Raw genomic sequence first — 21,803 nt, 5'->3', positions numbered from 1 at the left:
ATTCTATTTATTTTAGAACCGAACCCAAAATCGATAAGAATCGAAATCGGACTAAATATAATGATTATGGTTATAAATTCCTTGTAAACCGAACCAACCATTGACACCCATAGCTAGTATGTGATTTGATATGTTTCAAGGTCACGATTATTCAACAAACATTTCTTTCTAATTTCCAATCCTTGGAATGTTAGCATTAATTTGTCTCACCCGATTGAACGTTTTTAGTGGAGATTATACATTCAAATGTTTTATAGAGACCAATATTTGAACTTTTTTTTCTCCCAAATCCAATCATTTTGACATCATGGGTTTTTTAGTATGGATTGAAGTTTAGGGTATTTGGGTCATTTTATTAGTCAATTGAGAAGACTAGGGTCAAAGGATATATATCCAATTTGAAAATACAGGGAGTATCTCAAATATTCACCAAAACATGGAGGCGTATAGGTCTAAATTACCGTTTGGACGTTGGAAAACAGTCATGTTGGTGTCCCCCTTGGCAGGACGTTTTCCTTCGGTCCATTCCATTCGATTACATCGATGATTCAAACAAATACAAATCTCGAGAAATTCAACTAATGATTGAGCCCTGAGGCATTTGTACTCCCGATGAGTACACCAAACGTCACTCTCTTAGCGAAGTTGCATAGTCTCTCACAAACTATCACGCACACATATCATGCTGTTTAGCTAACCTTCATGGGCCCATTAATAGAAGTTAGTTTGAGGGGTCATTCTTCAATTTTAAAAAAGTTTATGTTACCACACCATCTTTTACTTAGAACATCTAGATGTGTGTTGATTCTCCATTAAATATAAGTTGTGTGGCAATAAAAGCCCTCCTTTTTAATCCATATTATTTTGGGAGATTTACTTGGCAGATCTTACTGTTCTTATTTTATTACAAAACTTGCTTGAAGTTATGAAAATTTCAAAGGTACCTTACTTTATCAAGTTTGTTATTCAATAAACCTTGAACTGGGATCCACATCATAAAATTCAAATTGATGTGGTTAATTTATTATTCAACAAACCTTGGAGTGAATCCTAACCACTTCAATTTGTGGCATCCAAAAACATGATCTGATGCCACAAGGTTACAAAGAACAAAATTCTTAAAAAAATTTGAAAAAAAAAAAAAAAAAGTTGACTTTCATCTAGTCATCCATTTTCTACACCTTACATCAAACTCTACAGGTATTTTTTTTTTTTTTTTTTTTTTTTAATTTGACTTTTTCCATGAAATGTAGAAGGTCATAGTGTTGGATTGCCAATTTGATAATTCATGTGAGCCCACAACACTTGGTAAGATTTGAAATCTTTCTAAGTTAGTTATTCTAATTTCTAACATGATTCATAAAATAAGGTTTGTCCAGTAACAAACTTTATAAAGTAAGAAATTTTTGAAATAAGGTTGCGAGAGATAGGTCTACCTGGTAAATCTCTCTATTATTTCTCCGTTGAGTCATGCTACACTGACATCCTACAACATTGTTTGTGTACAAAATCATTGATTTTCCTCAAGTCTACAACAGTCATACCTCAAGGAAAACAATATGGTTTTGTGCACACCACCATGTTAACGAGGTGCAGTATTGCATACAGCGTTATATAAAATTAGTTTAGCAATTTTTTTCTTTTTCGATGGGACAAATATAAAAATTAGGGACAACGACCTCAAAGACCTATTTTTTGAAAATATGTATCAAAAAATCTTTTCTTTTTTTAAATATAGACTCTTTAGCACTCATTTTCTCAAATATTAGTTTAAAAATGATTTTTGATGTGAAAATGATCTAATTACCCTTTCAACAAATTTCGAGGTTTAAATAAACGTGTTTATTTGAGAATATTTGAAGTAATCCCATGTTTTAAAATTAATGATATGCATCTTGACTATAGTCATCTCTTATATAACAATGAAAAAAAAATCATTCTTTTCTCTTCCCAAAACTAGTGATTTTTAACTCACATAAATGATTATGATGATGGAGATGAGTATGGTTACTATCATCATCAAACTAATTTGATTTATATATATTTAAATTTATAAAAAATATATATAAATAATTAAAACATTATTTTAAAAGTCGACTTGAATGTTCATCAAATTGATTCAATTAAAAACTTAGCAAGTCTACTTATATAAGTAAAATAAAATTATATTGAATTTATAAATAGATTTTAATAAGTAAAATATTTATTTTTTATTTACACAAAAATATTAATAACCAAATAAATTGGTCAAGTTTTTTATTTGTATTCCATATATTTTTATATTAAACCACTTTGTAAAGTTGTTAAAAGGGTATTTCAGGCATTTTCTTAAAAAATCTTCAAAAAATCCTAATAGGTGAATATTTTATTAAATGAGGCTTAAATGGTTAGTATTCTATTCTAGGGGACTTATTGATACATATTCTCAATAAAGAGTCCCTCACAATCATTGTCCCTATAAGTTATTGAAGAATTCGATATATTTTTTTTAAATTGTTTAGTATAAATTTGTCGAATTCAACCATTTTTATTATTAAGCTACAGTAGCGGATGTATCTACCGCAATGCCTCTTAAAAATTGGTGAACTCGACCATAAAAAGTGGTGAGCTTGACAATAAAAATGTTGAGTTTGACAATAAAAATGGTGAACTTGACACTATAAATATGATCCAGATCTTGAAAAATTTTAGAATCCCAACTTTGTTCGTCATGTTTTGTTACAAATTGTTGAAATAAATCGAAAATACATCAAATTGTTCAAAATAGGAGTATATCATCCTTCATTCATCATTAAAAGTAAACAAATCGTTTGAAATGATTATAATCGTCATTGAAAAAATTATGTGAAGAAGATGAGAAAATGGAAACTCTAAGAATATTATAAGGCGAGATGAGGTCTAGCAACTATTAAGAAAGAATAAATTTACCAAATGGATTATCAAGTCACCCCCTAAAAGTTAAAAACTGTTTAGAAAAAAAATCCCTCCCGTAGGGTCTATTGAATAAATTTTCCTAATGATTAATAAAAAATGACCTCATCTTGGACATCTAGCCCAACAACCTTTAATTTTTATATGATAAATCCATTATCTTCAAGCATCGCGTATTCATTCCATTCTATTGATGGGCCTTCCATCTTACTGTGGCTATCTAGTCATTGACCTCGCATGCAGTGGTTTGATCGCAAGATGCGTGTGGCTCAAGCGCAGATTGCTCGCTTGGCTCACAAATCAGTTCGAGGTGGAAATTTAAGAACCGAAACCAACCACTTGAATTTCTGACAAATTCTCTTCCGCCATTACAATAATTTTCTTTTAACTATATTCAAAGTTATTTTCATTCCAATACTTTGAACCTCACCAGTTTATATCTTACCGTGAGGTTTAAAGGTTCGAGATAGAATCTTGAGCATGAAGATTGGGTGATCTTGAAAGGAAAAAAATTAAGGGTTTCTTGTTAGATGTTGAAGGTGAGGGCATGCAAGTAATTTTGACTAGCCCATCAGAGAAGACCGAGTTTAAGGAGTACATCACCAATTTAAAACATATTAACTCCATTACAAGTTTACAATATGGCCCTCGCAATCCATGTGATGAACGTGTGAAGAGTTGTTCTCAGGTCCTAGGTTCAAATCCCCTTGAACCCATACTTCTTATGCTACCTACTAATCACTAACCCTAACTACTAACCGTATTACCTATAGCTGACCACTAATCAAGCATTTACCTATGAAAAAAAGAAATGTGATTTTTTAAAATACCATAACATCTAATTGTAAGTCGATTTGTAGTAAAAATAATATTTTAAACTCTCTAAGAGCCCGTTTGGATAGACAGTAGAAAGTAAAAAAATAACTAAGAAGAAAATATCTTTGATAGAAAGTAAAGCTTTTAAAAAGTATAAAGTATTTTCCTTTTGCATTTTAAAAAGTCAAGATTTTTCACTTTTTAAAAGTAAATGCACACGAGCTTTTTAACTTTTAACTTTCAAAAATAAAGAAGTTACTTTTCTATGTGTATCCAAACAGGCTCTAAATAACAAAAGACTTTGCTTTAGATAGAATGGAATGGAACAAGGTTGCTCCAGTAGACTCCTAATCTTTGAGATAGTTTTTTTTTGTCGTAGAAAAATCTTGCCAATATCTTTAGAAAGATTCACATTATTAATTTAAATATTAAATAATTACTTATAATCAAACTAAATTACTATAGATATTTTATCAATCTATGTGCCAGTTTTAATAAATTTTCTTTGTTATTTAAAAAAAATAAAAAATCCTATGGTAATAACAATAAGAGAAAAGGTTAATTTCTCATTTCTCCTATTTATAGAAACAATAATAATAAAATCCAGAAGCCATTGGCTTAGACCCATAGCTCAATTGGTTCGACATATTGCAAAACAACTTAGGGGTCGTGGGTTCAAGTCCAACTTAGAACATCTGCAATGGACTAGTGGACGTGTTAACGTCAGAAGCTAAAATTTAACCAGCAAATTTGCTTCAATGGACAAGTTAGGGGACTTGTTAAGGGTGTCAGCTCGCTAATGTGTTAGTTTTGACATTTAAAAAAAAAAAAAAAACCAACAGCTACAAAAAGGTGGCTAACATGTGTGCACTAGTGCGTACAATGGAGTTCTTAGACATGTTAAGTTACTTCACTTGTTAAAAATGGGCTAACATCTGACAAAAGTGCCTACGTGACATCTTTAACTTGTGGATTTTAACATTTCTATTGGAGATGCTCTTACCCATATAAATAAAAACCCCAGAATTAGTCTTAACAGGCTATGAAGTCTGCACTGAGCCCAAAAAACAGTTTCTCTAAACCTTGATTTTATTCTGGAAAGTCTCAAAATTAACTTTTTATCTTCCAAATGTATGCAATGGGCCACAACTGACCCAAATAAAACAAAGAGAACATACAAATAAATTACCCTTGTTCACTTACAATCGCATATTATTTCATCTCAATCATACATGGGCACCCCAGGCAGGTTCTATCTCACATGTTGCATTACGTCGAACGCTTCTCCTCGGAAATGCCCCAACTTTCTTAAATAACTTTCTTGTAAGAAAAAGGCTAAGAATCAGTAACCATGACTTTCAAATCAAAATTGCATTTAAAGAGAAAATAATAATAATTCTCTGGTTTTAAAGATGACCATTGATCCGTAAAGCCAAATTCTTGATAGCTTCCTTTCCCAGTAAAAAGAAACGGCTACTGCTGAATCTTTAAGACAGGAAATGCAATAACATCTCGTATACTCGCAGAGTTCGTCAGAAGCATTACTAGCCTGTCAATCCCCAATCCCTTAAAAAAATAAAAAATATTGCATTAAAGTCTGCGTGAGAGGAGAAGATATATTTGAAAATGGACGGTTACTGAATTCCCACCAGGCTCCAAAATTTAAAATTAAAATTTAACGGTGAAAAAATAACTTTTTTTTTAAGGTTTTTTTTAAAAAAAAAAGTTCATAAAATGTTTTCCTCTACATCCCTATGGCATCAGATCATGCTTTTGGATGCCACAAGGTGAGCTCAATGACCTTCGCTAAGATTTCAAATCTTAGTAACTTAGTAAGGCTAGACTTACTCTAAACTTAATCACAATAATAGAGCAAAGTATATCGAGTTTGTATATGAGAAGTTCCAGAAGAATAAATAAAAATTTGAAATTAAAGCTTTTTCTCTTCTTGTTATCTGATTGTTAATCCAAGTTGAGATGCATTCGTGTGTAGGATACAAAAAACCAGCACCTCTCAAATTACTCAATTATTTGAAAATTTGTGTTTTGTTGAAGATAGAAAGAATCTCTGAAGCTACCAGAGAAACACAGCCAAGATATAAAGAAGATGAATGATCATACCATTCCTGAAGCTGGTGGCATTCCATACTCCAGAGCTGTCAGGAAATCTTCGTCTAGAGTTACTTCATAGGAGTCATCATCACTTTTCTTAACTTTTTCTTCAGCAAAATCTATTTGAGAACCACTTGCAGCTCTCTTTTCATTATGGTGCCTTACTTGCTCTTCCAAGCGTTCTCTCTGCCATTTAAACACCAATACATAAAATCAAACAATAATAAAATAAAAACTAAAAAACTAATAAAGTTATTTTGGTTTTAACAGAGACTAACACGATGACCCAGTTCTTCACGATGCATAAATGAATGAAATTATCCAAGAATGGTAAATAACCTTGGACTGAAGACTAGAAATGTTACGCAAGTATCTAACCAGAAGATGAAGAAAGCTGAAAGTAAAACTCAACCACTGAGGCAATACAAAATTCCCTTATACAAACCCAATAAATCAGAGATTAGTTTAAGGATGAAAATGGGAAGATAAAGTGAAAAAAGGGGTTCATGGTCGGCAACATGAATCTGGTTTCTTCATTCAACTCTAGATGCACCTATATTGTACATTAGGGCATGGTTTTTAGATACCTTTTGAACCATTTAGAGAAAAATCCCCCCCACCCCACCCAATAGGTTTGAAGTTGGAGACATCCAAGATTGAACCATAGAGTACCCTAGGAGTTTACTTTCCTTTGTAGCAGTTGTAGATGCACAATAGGACTGTTCAGAAGTAGTAGTTGGATCAATTTCTATTGGATTTTTTACTTCTTGGGTTGATTCACATCAAGATGCGAATGCTTGCAGCCACAAATATTGAAGTTTGCAATGCAACAGTACAAGACTTGATAATCAATTAGGTTTGGAGATAAATGATTGTTCTCATCACTCGTCAGTAAACAGATGAGATGTTTTTTAGGTCCCAACATGCAACCATGGCCAGATGAAAATAACTAGAGTAGTCTCCATTTTGCAGCAAAAGTTGTCTAGATTTTTAGTCCCCAATTGTTCATTTTGTTGAGCTAGAGTTTTGTATTAAAGAATACAAATCAGCTTCCTACTTACATATAAAGATCAATCAATGCAATTCAAGATACCTTTGGATGCCCACAACACAGTAATAGATGACATATTTCTGTTTAGATACGTCACTAAAGCAATAAAGCAATATTTACACTGAGTGTATCTATAAAACCAAAAACAATTAAGGCTTACCTGATCCATAGGATCTGTCAATTCAGAGAATGCATTGGCAAGCTCACGGCCACAAATAAATAGTTCAAATCTTTCAGTCAAGCCTGCATGCCTAAAGGGAAAAGGAGAAAGATAAACCCATATAGTTCAAAAATAGCCTAACTAGTATAGAAGATACAAAAACATTAAAAACAATTCCACCTCAACAAATTAGGATGAAACATGAACATAATTTCAAATGTGCATAAACCAAAACAACACCAGAGAGAAGCCAACATAAGCACATTTCTGGAGATGCTATTGTATGTCGATGCAAGTGACACTTGGTTATAAAAATTAAAAAAACAAAAAGAACTCGGTCTCTTTATAAAAAATAAGGAGGTACATTTAGATAAGCGCAGGAGTTTCAGAAATATATCACAAACGTACTAACCTCATTCCAAAATATGCCCTGCTTCCTACAAAATGACCTTAAATTAATAGAACTGCTATTGGAACCCAAACTTTTACTTTTACACCCCAATTTCTTAAATTATTTATCACACCCTAATTAAAGATTAAAACACACCATTCGACATTACAAAAGTTTGGTTCAAATTATTACCTCAACATTATAAAGCCTTATATAACACATTCAAACAACTTCGGCAGTTGATTACAATTAGGCTCCAAACACACACACACAGAGGAGAGAGAGAGAGCGTTTTTATTGGCACCTCAACTTACTGTTGATTTTCTTTTCTTTTCTTTTCTTTTTCTTTTTCCTTTTTTTTAAATTGGGGCTCAACAAGTAAAAGTTGGGGTGCCAATAACAGCTCTCTAAATTAATTACATTTTTTAAGTGTAGTGTATTATTTTGCTGATTTCTGACAAAACTAATTATAATGACATTAAAAGCACCATATCACAAGGCGCAACTGATCAAGGCAACGGGACATTTTATTACTTAGGCAGTTGAACGTGAACATGAGTATTTAGGCGATATTTGGAGGGATAAACAAGAAGGTTACAAAGGCATTAAAAAATTTCTAACAGAGTGGTTGCATTCAAAATATTTTACATTTCAAGGCACCCACGAAATCGTTTGAAAAGCAAACATTTCTTGGAAAGCTCATCAATTATTACCTTCGGTGAGGTTTAGCCAAAGGAGATATCTCAATTGGATAGTCTAAAACAAATGTGGGTTGTAGAAGTGTTGGTTCTACAACAGTCTCGAAAACCTGGATCAATTACATTAAACAAAATTTTTAGAATAATCAGTGAATGAACTGTCCTATCATAGCCGCAGAGAAAAATAACAGTACATTTCTGAAAAACACAAACGTATAGTTACCGTTAAGATAACCACAACACTATTTATAAATAATCAATTTTGAAATGTGATTCATTCTAAATTGAAAAAATAATAATAACTCAGAAAATATTGAAAGTTCAATTATGAGAGTTGTAGAACTTTGAAGGCTAACCTCATTAAGAACGTGGCCCACAGATGGGCATGCTTCAATGGAAGATCTGTCTTTGCTATCATGACCAATTCCAAGTGCCCTTGCAGCAACTTCTTTAGCAACTTTAACATCATTGCCCAATTCAATAAAGTCAATGCCCGTGGCTTCTTTAACAAGATTATGCATGGTTTCCCTCCTCCAAGGCCGTTCTAGGCTTATGTTCATTCCCTGCAGATTAAATCAATCTCCATCAGCTTTAATAGCTGATGAGCATGTATTTTTGAAACCTATCAAAACAATCCAAACGATAACTAAGACAACTTAAAATTTTAAGTGGTTCTAAAAACTTAATTAAATTACAACATACACAGTTAAACATTATTCAAAGTTTAACAGCATAAGATTATTACCACGGAAATCAGTAAACTAGGCAATCTAAGATAGTCCCCAAATCGACCAACAATTCAAGAAACTTGGGCTGATTTTAGCCGTTAGAAGTACTAAAAGGTTAGGGTTTGTTTTCGGAGGAAGTTCACTTGGTGTGAGAGTTTAGGGATAAATTCTATGGGCTTCCAATGAGGAATAAGGTTGAACTTATTGGCGGGACATCAGGCTAGACTAAATTAGACAAAATATAGAAGAACTAGAAGAATAAGATAGGACCATAAGAATGAGCTTTTACAACACTGAATAAATCTGCTCAAGGAGCCAGTGAACAGGAATAACCTTCTTCGGGTGAAATAGAGTCACAACTTCCCACCCTAATATCGTCTATGCTGGAATCACCACATCAGAAAAGAGGAACCATGCACACCTCAAAACACTCTAACAAGCAATTATGAAATTTATAGCGCAAAGAATTGTACAAGAAAAGCATTCCAAGAACAGAAAAAACTATAAACATATATAACACCCCCCCACCCCCCAACACCCCGCCCTTCCCCCCCAAAAAAAAAAAAAAAAAAAAATTCGTTGAATGAACTAGCTACCTAACCAGTAATCCATCAAAATAAGAGACTCAATATCAACAAAATCCACCACATTGGTATCCTGAAATACTTTTAAGATGACTGCCAGTTGCATTAATAGCAGAGTCATGATATTCTAACTCAATTTTTTCTTACTCGGTCAATACTCTTAAAAAACACAAATTTCAGCTCAAAATCACCGGTCAAGTTCAGTTTTAACCTTTAAGTAATAAAATTGGGGATTTTTTTATTTTCTACTTCTCCACCAACACAGAACGAATAACTCCAGAAATTTCTTGTTGCGATTCAGCTTGTTCAAGACTAATTTCAGAGTTGAATTGATGAATCGAAGCCAAATCGAGACGTTCAAGTCTAATAATATTAAGTTCTCTTTCATTCCCTCTATTTGTTCTTTGCATAGTATGTTGAACAGTTAGTCAAACAGTTGTGCTTAGCTTGTCCTGTTTTAATTTCTTTTGAAAAATAAAATATATTCAGCTTCTTGAAGATAAAGAATTTGTGGACAAATACAAATCCCATACTCTTGTTTTCTTCAACCTAGAAACAATGAGAGAGAGACCTAAAAAGAGATTCAACAGCTTGATTTGGCTTCGATTAAACTCCGAAATTAGTTTCGAACAAGCTGAATCGCAACAAGAAATTTCTAAGGTTTTTTGTTTTGTCTTGGTGGAGAAGTAAAAAGTAAAAAATCCCAAATTTTATTACTCAAAGGTTAAAACTGAACTTGACGGGCTGAAATTTGTGTGTTTTTAAAATGACGTGGCGAGATAGTCTACATGGCAACTGACTGTAGAGACTAAAAACAGTTGACTTGCTTTCCACGTCAAGAGAGTATTGACCGAGTAAAAAATCGAGTCATAATATCACAGTTCTTAATAGCCACACAATATTCTTACAATCCTCTGAAATATAAATTGTAATATCTTTCTCGGTGCTCCTTTTGGGGACCCAACAAAAAGTGGAAGGAAGAACCATCCAAAGAATTTTACAGCAAGAACTAAAATGCCCATTAGACCAAGCTGAAAACAAAAACCTACTTTGTAATATCAATACGAAACAGCCATAACATACGCACAACAACAACAACAAGCTCCAAAGATTCCTAGCAAAGTGACAATAAACAAACAGATGATTGATATCCTCCTAACTCTCGTTTACGTGATACATTTATTCAATTTTTCCATTCAACAGGCTTAATAAAACCAATTGTCAAGGATATATCCATTACTACCATCATATACAAGGATGACCAATTTACTTTACATTATTTTAATTAGCCTTTCCCCGTAACATCCATCTAGGGGATTCATAAAAAGAACAAACAAAGAGGTCTCCATTAAGGTCATTTAATCATAAAATTATTACATCTTCTCAAAAACAATGAAGAGGTATGTTCCTTTCTCTCCTTTTTCAAGTAAGTTTCTCCTATTTGATGAGCAGTGAGCACTAACTCACATCATTTGGTCGCACCATTTCACACTTTGAAGGCAGTTTCCATGGAAAATTCATCATGAATCTTCATGATTTCCATCTAACTCCCATCTCTTTTTTTGATAAGTGTCCAACTCTCATCTCATAATAACCTCACAACTATCAAAATTCCGATCATGTGTTGAATGCCCCAGTTCCAAAGAGCATCATTGCTTGCTGAATCTCCAAAACCACTTCCCAAGTAATGCTTCATTATTCTCAATTTTCTTAAAGTGAAAAGAACAGAGTACATACATCTTAAGATGACACATCCAAGTTCCAAGGTGAATAACTTTTGGGCTCCCTCTTCTTCCAATAAAATTTTACTTATTAATACAAACATTGTTTCTCAAAGGATCTTTTGGAGTTTGGTCTCATTCGCTGTATCTTGGGGAATTTGGAAGGAGAGGAATGGCCACATCTTCGAGGACTGTTCAAGTTTGCTTCAGAAAATCATTACTACTAGTGTAAAATCTTCAAATTAGAGGGGCTTTTTCTGAATATTTTGTAGGGAGATTGGATTGGGTCTGCAACATTAGATGTAGTTGTGAGTCTGGCTCTGGTTTTTTTGTGGGCCTTCAGTCCTGCTTATTTTGTATGTTTGCTGCAGTGGCTGGTCATCTCGACCTTCATTTGCCTTCTTTTAATATAATTTTACATATCAAAAAACAAATTAACACATCTCCAATTAAAAATTATTAAAATAAAACAACTAAATAAAATATAAAGAAAATTTTAAAACCTTACTTGGATGAAGCAGGAGAACAAACTGGAAGTGATTGTTGCAAACCAGTTCTAATTGAGTTATTTTAGAAAGTGGGAATGAGAGTGACATTCCATAGCGAGAATGACACCTAGAGTATAATGACCTTTCAGCAAAGTTTAAACCCACTCCACTCCCTTTGTTGGGCTATACAAAAGTGAGAAATTGAAGAAGTTTTAAGGACAAGTCAAATATATTGGGGAGGTAGACTAGAGATGGCTAATGATAATGGTTTAACGTTTTGTTTATCTTGACCGAGACCGCATATATAACATTTCGTTTATATATGGTGATGCCAATCAAGGGATTGGTCTACCATGGAAATCCACTATGTTGGAATTTTTAGGGATCTAAGGTTTGACCATTTGTTGCTAGAAAAGAGGGAAGAGGAGGAGGGGGGGGAGCAATTGTGTGTGGACTTATGTTGTAGTTTTTGTTATGTTGGAGAATGAGATCCTCCTTTTATCCCACTTTTGTATGGAGAGTTCATCCTTTTATTCAATCCAATACATAACATTTATTAAAGATACATATTATTTGGCCAAAATAACTTAAATCATGTGGGAATTTTGGCTTGTTTGATGGATAATTGGATAGGATTTGGAGAGGAATCAAAATTGAGGCCTTCAATCACTTGTTGACCAAAAAATTAATAATACCAACGCCACATTTTTTTTTAAAAGTAAAATTGTAATAAGAAGAAAAAAAAAAGGGGGGGGAGGAGGTCGAGAAACCAACCCACAAACGGAGATGCTCGAACGAAAGCTACATAAAAGCCGAGTTACAAATCCAATCCCAACAAACTAAGAAATCTTCTAAGAAGACCCCCTTGAACTCTTTGAAGACTTTACCCCAGAAGAACATAAAAAACAACCTCTATGAGATTAACCTGCATCACTGGACCTTAAAATTCCTAGGGGAACAAGATACATGAGATCCCTAGAAGAAACTTCAGCATGAGAAGGGTACGATAAAAAAATTTAAAAAGAACACTGTCATAAAACTCGTGCATGTATCTATGTGGGATTCAATACACATGATTCACAATAAAATTGGCAATTCCCAGAACCGAACAGTTTCGTACAAGGGAAATGAATCGAAATATTGAATAACACATAGTAAAATTATATCATTCTCACCTGATAATCAATGATAAGCTTATCATGAACTGCAAGAGTGCATCGAACAACAACTTCCTCTGCCAGGTTCATCATGCTTTGATAGTCTGAATATGCCTCATACATCTAAAGTTAATGACAGCTATCAACATTTTGTACATGCAAAGTAACATAAACATAAAGTGTGTGGCTGTGAAAATAAAATTATATTGATAAAAAAAAAAAAAGACATGTTACCTCTATAGTTGTAAATTCAGGATTATGACGAGTTGAAATGCCTTCATTTCTAAATATTCGGCCAATCTCATAAACTTTTTCAAACCCTCCTACCTGCAATTCCCAGATGGATATCTCATTCATTAACTTCAACCAGACCATATTATCAGAAAATAAAGAAGAAAAAACATATGCGAAACAATCGAAGGAAAAAATGTGCGAATTCTTACCAACATTCTCTTTAAGTGTAACTCAGTTGCAATTCTCAAATAAAGATCCATTCCAAGTGAATTGTGATATGTAACAAATGGCCTAGCTTCTGCTCCACCAGCTGCACCCTGGTTGATCAAATCAAATAGGGTCAATCACAAATAGATCTTTTTTTCCATTTAAAACATACAATGAGATATTTGACATGACACCTAGAAAAAATATTAGGAAACTTATAGTATCTTTTTCACAAAGCTCAATCAAGTCAAAGAATCCTAATGACTTCAAGTTCATTCTAGGATGTTTGAAAAGTAATTTGCAACTGGTTCATGGTTCAGGTATCAAACCAGTCAAGTAAAGTTGCCAAAATTTTCATATTCAATCAAGTTCTTAAACCATAGTTACTATGTTTAGTACTATTATCTCAAAGTTTTATTCATGTCATTCCCACTTGTTGAGTTTCAGTCCCAAGTTATATTTGTATCACATACAAGCAACTAAATTTTGATTTTGTCATGGATTTCAGTCAGCTCGGAAGTAAGATATTTCATGAATAAAAAAAAATCAACAAGTGTGAAAACCATCCATTTTCATGGAAATTATGGAATGACCATGGAAATTGTGGAATTTCTATTAATACTTTATGATATGATAAAATAAGAATGCAAACAGACTCATCAACCATCATATAATAAACAAATGTGGAGTGTGGGGATGAAGATCCACAGTTTTCTATTACAAGTAGATACAGGGTATTAAAAGCCAGATAGAAAAATAAAAGCAACTTTAAGTAGACAAGAAGTGATTATGAGTACAGATGGAAATGACTTTAACCATCAAATCATGCTACATCAGCCATTATAATCAGTTCCATCAGTACTTATAATCACTCCCTGTGTACTTAAAGCTGCTTTTACTGTTAAGGTCAACTTTTTTAAGACATTGAGGCATGAGGTGAGGTGATTGGCTAACCACGACTCAAAGTAAGCCTCAAGGCATAAGGCGTAAGCCTCGCACAGTTTATTTTTATTTTTTTGATAAGTTTAAATTATATTGAAGAAAAGAGGCTTGGTTGCGTATGGAATTTTTAAATAAATAATGACACATAAATATTGAAAATATATAAAAATTAGAGTAGCAACAAACACTTCCTAATTTTTCAAGTTTCAAATCCACATAATTGAATTCTTAGCTTTAGTCCCTTACATAAATAATAATATTAAATATTACTATTTTATATTTCAGAAAAAAAAAAATTACGTTTGAATAATTGAATGTTTTTGCAATAGATAAGTGAAATTTAATTAGATTTTTTTTCAATAACTTTTCGCCTTAATATTAAATAATTCAAAATTTTATATGAATTAAATCAATCCAACAACAATCTTTGCATATATTATTATTGTATATTTGAACTTATTTCTAAATGCTCAGAAATAAGTTTCTGAAGGTGCCAGCTTTCTACATTGGTAAAAGTCTATGAGTGTTGATACTACGACCTGGGTTAAAAACTCGTCCTCATTGTTTAATTACTAACCATTAACATCACTTGCTAAGCAAATAAATAAAAAAAAGAGAAAGAAAAGAATAAGAATACGAACAAGAAGATAGATGAAGAAATAGATAATAGAGTTAATAGATAGTTTCAATAATAGAAAAATAAAAAATTAATGTAAGGTGTGCGCCGCCTTTTGACCGCCTCATGGTCCGAGGTGTAAGCCTCAATTATTTTTTACATTTTTTACAAGTGCCTTTAATGAGACTCACTGTGAAGTGCTCCTCAAGGCGTAAGCCTCGCATGCCTTCAAAAACATTGATACATAAGAACCTTAAGGATGAGAACAATTTTGTGAAGGTCCACTTCCTTAATTTGAAAAGCACTGCAATTTCTCTCCTTCCAACAGGCAAAAGGAAGCAAACCCCATATTTGATCAAAAATGTGATTTGGCAAGGATTCTAATCTTAGTGGTCAATTTTCAAGTGGTAGAGCTATTACAACCTTATAACCAGAGTTTGTAACATTTCATGGGAAATTCTGCGTTCACTATCAGTTGAAATGAGTAATGATTTCGTGAAATAGATACAAACAGTTCCTCTGGAAATGAAAATATTAAACAAAATAGGAAATGAAGGAATTTTATTACTACGGTCACATCCCCAACCTCCCTCATCTGGCTTGTTCATAGTTCATCTAACCTTTCTTATTAAAAAATATAATAATAAAAAGGTTCTCATTTTACTTGTATGTTTTTGCAAAAAAAATTTGAAGTAATGAGTGACTGCAATACATTTGGAAGGAGAATGCCAGTTTAAAATGTATTTGTTCCATCAGTCACTCAAAAGAGATCCTAAATCTCAGTTAATTATAAATGTGTCACAGTATGAAGTATACTTTCAGGCAAGTTAACTCCCATCTAACTTTGATATCTAGCATTCGCATTGGCCAGTCTCCACTAACCAATTGATGATCTGATATTATAACCATGAGTAGACTTTGAATTGTTTTCTTGGATAAAACAGATTCCTCTAGGGATATTGTATTAAGTAGCGACAAATTATTTATGAAATATGAAGAAGAAATATAAATCAAACATAACACGGAAGAATGACAAACCTGTAGCACTGGAGTCTCAACTTCAATAAAGCCCAAAGATTCCATTGTCTTGCGTATCTCTGAAACAATCTATGCGAATATGGTAAATTAGCAAACATGCTGCAATAATCACGGGCTACATTGTATCATATGAGAGAAAATCAAGGCTGCTCAAGAGTTGAACTCTGCCTTGGTTATAGTATCTGACCCAAAAAAACAAAAGGAACACGGAACAAAACGGTGCAAGTCTTCTATAAATGAGATGAAAAAAATTTCATGGTAGCTTAAAACAATGGACTTCCTACAGTTCCTACCTTAGCTCTTGCCCGGAATAAGTCAGCTACCTCAGGGTTTGCAATCATGTCTACATACCTAAACATAAAACATGAGCAGCAAAGTTCAGGTTAGATACTAACATTAACCAAACCTAGAACCATATTTCCATGAAACTAAACTGAAGAATCTAGCATTGAAAGTAATTAGGAAGAATTTATTGATCGGTGAAAAAGAGATTTTTCAAAGAATGGGAGGGTAGAAGAACAAGTAAGCATACAAGAGTGAAAGTGATGGAGCTTCTCTCCAGCCAAAAAAAAAGAAAAGAAGCAAGCACTCTCATGTGCCCAAGACCTTGTGCAACACGCACACCATCCAACTTTGGATCTTGTTGTCGCAAGCTATTAACCATGAACTTGTTCGCTGCACCATGTGGGTGTCATTAAAAGTGCTTGAAATGATTTTCAGACTCTAATGAAGGACACTCATTCATTTTCTTGGGTACACAAGAAAGAATGGTCATACTCGTACCCTTCCTCTGTGTTTGCCTAGATATGTATATTGCTGAAAAGAAATAATTCTACTAGAACTTCTATAAATGAACATAAATAATGTAAAATACAAAATAATAATAATAACGATGATGATGATGATTTGAACTTTGAAGTCACCGTTGACGATAACGCTTATCTATATCAGTTAGACCATGATATTTATCTGGTAATGGCAGCAGAGATTTTGTAAGAATTGCAAATGAATTGACGCAAACAGAAAGCTCCCCTGGAAAAAGATAAAGCATAAATAATTAATCCAAAGGTCGTGCAACAAAAAAGCAACATCAGATGATACTCATGGTTAGTAGAACTATAAACGTATGAGAAACACTCCATCAGGTTAATGCTCAGATATCAAACAAAGTAGTATGGCTGGGATGGTAGTTTATGTAGACCCAATGTCATAAAGGAAAAATTATTATTAGAACACACTTAACTGTCAGTATAACTGAATCAACCAATTTGGAATTGGCTAATTCAAGGAAAAAAATGACACCGAAGAGAGAATTATGCAAGCTTGATTATTAGAATTAATAAAGAGTGGGATAGACCTTATATGGATTTAGAAGGACTAAAAGAATGGAATCAGATTTCAAAATGGTGTCAATTGAAATTCTGGACAACAAGGTTCGTTTGATGTGGATTACCAGTCAAAAGGAAAGGAAAGGAAAAAAGGTTTAATGTGGATAAAAATGAGAAAGAGCTCAAGGAGGGTATCGCATTTCTCCCTAGGAGGATATTAGATGGATCTGGTTTTGAGTTGGGATGGTTTGTTCACGTTTATATCTTTCTATTTGGATTTGGAATCTTCCCCAAGATCCATTTCTCAGGAAGTTTTGGTTTGGAGCTCAAAAAACCATTCAAAATCTACATTGGATTTTCACTTAATTGACCATAGGAGAATTATTGTTGATTGTACTATCATGTGAAAGGCCAACAAGGACCTATAAATCATCTTACGATTGTGATCTCCTTAGAGTTGATTGGGGTTCTTTTTTCCCCTCTTCTGATAAGTAGTTCTTTGGGATTATTTCTTTAAACAATCTGGAAGTTGTTAGAGGTTTCCTACATCAGACTTGAGTTTTTTCGTGGTTGGTTAATGCAGAACCATCATTGGTACATAATGTTTTTTGTTCTAAAAGGTGGCTAATGTGGAGTTTGTCCCCTTCATGATTTTGTGGGGCCTTTAGAAAGAGAGAAATAAGGTCTTCAACATACACGGGGAGGAGAGATTTATGACATCATATGGGAGCATTTTTTGTTTCAATGGCCTAAACTATAATGGAATTGCAAGTGTTTATTTCTTGAGGACTTAGTATTCATATATGATCTTATTGCAAATGGAGTTGGATAGTTCTTTTCTTTGTGTCAGTTTCTTTTTCCTTAGTAGGTCTCCTTGATTTTATTGTATTTCTCTTTTGCTTTTAGTAAAATCATTACTAATCAAAAAATTTGTATCACTAATTCAATCATTGTTTATCCAACCAAGAAAATAGTAACAGTGTAAATAACATGAATAATGGCAATAATGACAGTTGGTGCTACTATTGAAACTAAAATATATACATATATATTTATTTATATTGGTAATTATAGCAACTAGTATGATTGAGGTTGTAGCTCAAGTGATTGAAAATAATAGTAGCAAATAGTCTACTAGTAAACATCATCTTATAACTCAGCCCAATTGGGATTTGCAGTGTCCATCCTACAATTCAATTCTATATTGGGTTAGTGAGGGCATATATCTTCATATATTTTCTTACTACCTCCATTCATATCATTTTGGGTTCCTACTTACCCCTTTAGAACCTTTGACTTGCACAAAAGCACTCCTACTTATTTTTATTATTGATCTTCTTTGTATAAGCCCAAACCATGTCAAACGACTTTCCTTTATCTCCTATTAGGTCTACTCTAATATTTCCCCAAACATTCTCATTTCTGTTTTCCGCTTTCCTAGTCTTAGCACTTATCTAATTCTACATCTTTATCCCTTTTACAATCATTATAATTATATGGACATGGTTTTTTAATTACCCGGCATATAGCTTCATAAAGCATTAATCTTATTAGTAATTGAATAAAGAGTAAAAGTTTTTCGAGGATCACCTTTCTCAGTCCTCTTTATTGAACCACTTGCACCCAATATATCACCAATATCAACAAGCGTCTTCAACTGCTCAAATTGATCATCTAGAAGCCTTTCCTTCTCACAGTAGAGCTAAAGCTCAAATTCAGAACATTAGATTAATTCTTCACTCAAATATTTATGAAGATACATGTAGAGTTGCGATTGATCGAGGTTTGAGTGGAAGCCCAAACTTGATGGCATCCAACAACGTAAAATATATTAGGATTTCCAATAAATATATATGCATGATGCACATCCACATGAATTCAACTATTCAAGAATCTTAACAAAGCAAAAGCATAATGAAAAATGAAGAAAACCTGAATGGCCCCCGAATCATCTCTTAAAGTCAAAAAAGCAAGTTTTCCAAATGCTCTACGAGCAACGATTCTTCCAGCTATAGACACCAAATCCTCTTCACCACTTGATTCTTCACCATTTCCCAGATTCTTATATATGTCTTGCAGCTGATTAGCGGTATGAGTCTTATCCCATCTATAAGCATAAGGCTCAAAACCCTTACTCCTTAATTCTTCAACCTGAGAAAAATATTAAGTTAACTCTCAAGAAAAAAAGGAAGTAGTAAAATTATTTCCCACTTGTTAATGTCAAACTCAAGTTTTTTTCACACTAAATTAAGCAACAAATCATTATGCATGAAAGAACATAAATTATTAGAATTCCATACATTTCATAGCCATATGTATGTATAACATGTCTGTGTGTGAAGATCGGAAAAAAAATAGAGAGAGGATAACGATTAGTTGGAATGAAGCACGGAAGTTTAAGTCGACTCAATTTCAAACGCAAAGCTATCAAATTCTTTTTTTTTTTTCCTTAAATATAATTTACCTTACTTATCTAACATTAATAATAAAAACAAACGCATTCGAGATAATGTACAAGTAGATCAAACAACTAATAAACTAAGAGAGTCAATTGAGACTATTCCAACTCCAGTTAGAAGGAACATATAATTGAAGGTTCTAAATGAATAAGAAGAGGACCCAAAAGAAGTTGGATTTATTTGGGGTAAGACTTCGACAACGATGATCTGAAAAAACAAATATTACTAATAATAATATAAATAAATAAAAATTGGGTTCAAAGCCAACAAACTTGGGTCTCCAAAGGGTATCCCCCAGAATTTATTGGAGAATTAAACCAATGGATATTATGAGGTGTACAATGCTACAAAAATGTATGAAATTTTAAGCTGAAACAGACTATTAATGCAATTGATACTTGATAGAGAAAAATTATATTCAAAAAATATTTAAAAAAATTGGGTTCAAAGCCAACAAACTCGAGTCACCAAAGGGTACCCCCAGAATTTATTGGATAACTAAAACAATGGATATTATGAGGTGTACAATGCTACAAAAAATGCATGAAAATTTAAGCTAAAACAGACTATTAATACAAATTGATACTTGAAAGAGAGAAAAAAAATATTAAAAAAACAAAAATTGGGTTCAAAGCCAACAAACTTTAGTCACCAAAGGGTACCCCAGAATTTATTGGAGAACTAAACCAATGGATATTATGAGGTGTACAATGCTACAAAAATGTATGAAATTTTAAGCTGAAACAGACTATTAATGCAATTGATACTTGATAGAGAAAAATTATATTCAAAAAATATTTAAAAAAATTGGGTTCAAAGCCAACAAACTCGAGTCACCAAAGGGTACCCCCAGAATTTATTGGATAACTAAAACAATGGATATTATGAGGTGTACAATGCTACAAAAAATGCATGAAAATTTAAGCTGAAACAGACTATTAATACAAATTGATACTTGAAAGAGAGAAAAAAAAATATTAAAAAAACAAAAATTGGGTTCAAAGCCAACAAACTTTAGTCACCAAAGGGTACCCCAGAATTTATTGGAGAACTAAACCAATGGATATTATGAGGTGTACAATGGTACCAAAATGTATGAAATTTTAAGCTGAAACAGACTATTAATACAATTGATAATTGATAGAGAGAAAAAAAATTGGATAGCTTTCATGGTTGATGAACTAATTTACCTTTTTGAGACGAATGGCGCGAATGGATTCTCTATCAGAGGTAGAAGATGAAGATGATGATCTCCTCCTACTGTTGCGGTCGGAATTCTTGGTTGTTGTAGTAGTAGTAGTAGTAGTTGGGGTGGGAGAAGAAGAAGAGCAACATCTGACCTTGAAGAATCTGGTGGTGGTGGAAGAAGAAGGATAAGAAGAGGAGGCGAAGTGGAAGAAGTGTCTGAAAGGATGTGAAGATGATCTCCATGCCTTCAATGCCTCCATTTTCGTTTCTTTTCTTGTTAGAAGAGATACGACTTACGAGGACGAGAGGTGTTGAGTTCAGTTCAGTTCGCCTCCCTCCATAGATCATCCGTTTATCCTCTCTCTCTTTGTACTTTGTAGTCAGATCTAAATGGTTTTAAAAGTTAAAACTCGTTTTGACGTCTCGTCTCGGACGAATTTTCCGATTTATTCGAGTCGTCTCGTTTAACAATGACTCGATGAGGTATTAGAATGACTTTAATCAACAACTTTTGAGGATGATTTCAATGTTTGAGATGACTTGTCTATCTGTCTCGGTGGTGGTGGCCGATATCGAGATGTATCGAATGAGTTATCTCAATCTTGAACAAGATTTAAAATCATTCGATAGTAGGGCTGCAACCTGAATGGATTGGTTCAAAGTCAACCCCATAGGTCGAGTTATGTAGAAAATGAGTTGAGCCAAGGTTAGAATATCTCAAACCGAATTCAATTCAGGTTGAGGGTTTGAGCAATTTGATGCCAAATATTAATATATAAAAATTTTTACATTAATTATATATTTTTTATTTAACTTTTTTATTCCATCTTATTATTATGAACTGTGGACAATTAGTTAATATTAATGTCAACTTTGGTTTATTGTTGTTTGTCTAAATATTTTCTCAATGAGGGATTTGAAGGTTGTATTCGCTTTTATTAACTATTAGTTTTG

At 33.0% G+C, this 21,803-nt stretch overlaps 1 protein-coding gene across 2 annotated transcripts; it reads right to left on the bottom strand.

Moving 5' to 3' along the window:
• Nucleotides 1-4,802: 4,802 nt before the first annotated feature.
• On the bottom strand, nt 4,803-21,234 carry OVA5 (Lysyl-tRNA synthetase, class II). 2 transcript variants are annotated; one of them, XR_015178772.1, is made up of 15 exons: nt 20,852-21,234; nt 19,135-19,353; nt 18,793-18,904; nt 16,798-16,906; nt 16,168-16,225; nt 15,875-15,943; nt 13,281-13,388; nt 13,072-13,164; nt 12,856-12,960; nt 8,516-8,722; nt 8,175-8,269; nt 7,071-7,161; nt 5,869-6,045; nt 5,165-5,313; nt 4,803-5,063 (listed from the first exon to the last, which is right to left on the bottom strand). XR_015178772.1 is itself a non-coding variant. In XM_086443465.1 (14 exons), exons 1-14 carry the CDS (start codon nt 21,107-21,109, stop codon nt 5,221-5,223), a joined length of 1,794 nt encoding a protein of 597 aa, XP_086299591.1. In that variant the 5' UTR covers nt 21,110-21,234; the 3' UTR covers nt 4,803-5,220. The 2 variants fall into 2 exon arrangements, 1 of the variants encoding a protein (XP_086299591.1); XM_086443465.1 differs by having other exon boundaries at nt 4,803-5,313.
• Nucleotides 21,235-21,803: the final 569 nt, after the last annotated feature.

This window comes from Akebia trifoliata, chromosome 5 (genome assembly GCF_017979445.1).
Source record: "Akebia trifoliata isolate Shusen 1 chromosome 5, ASM1797944v1, whole genome shotgun sequence".
Classification (NCBI taxonomy): domain Eukaryota; kingdom Viridiplantae; phylum Streptophyta; class Magnoliopsida; order Ranunculales; family Lardizabalaceae; genus Akebia; species Akebia trifoliata.
The sequence above is the reverse complement of the archived record's forward strand: the minus strand, read 5'-3'. Positions and strand labels throughout refer to the sequence as shown.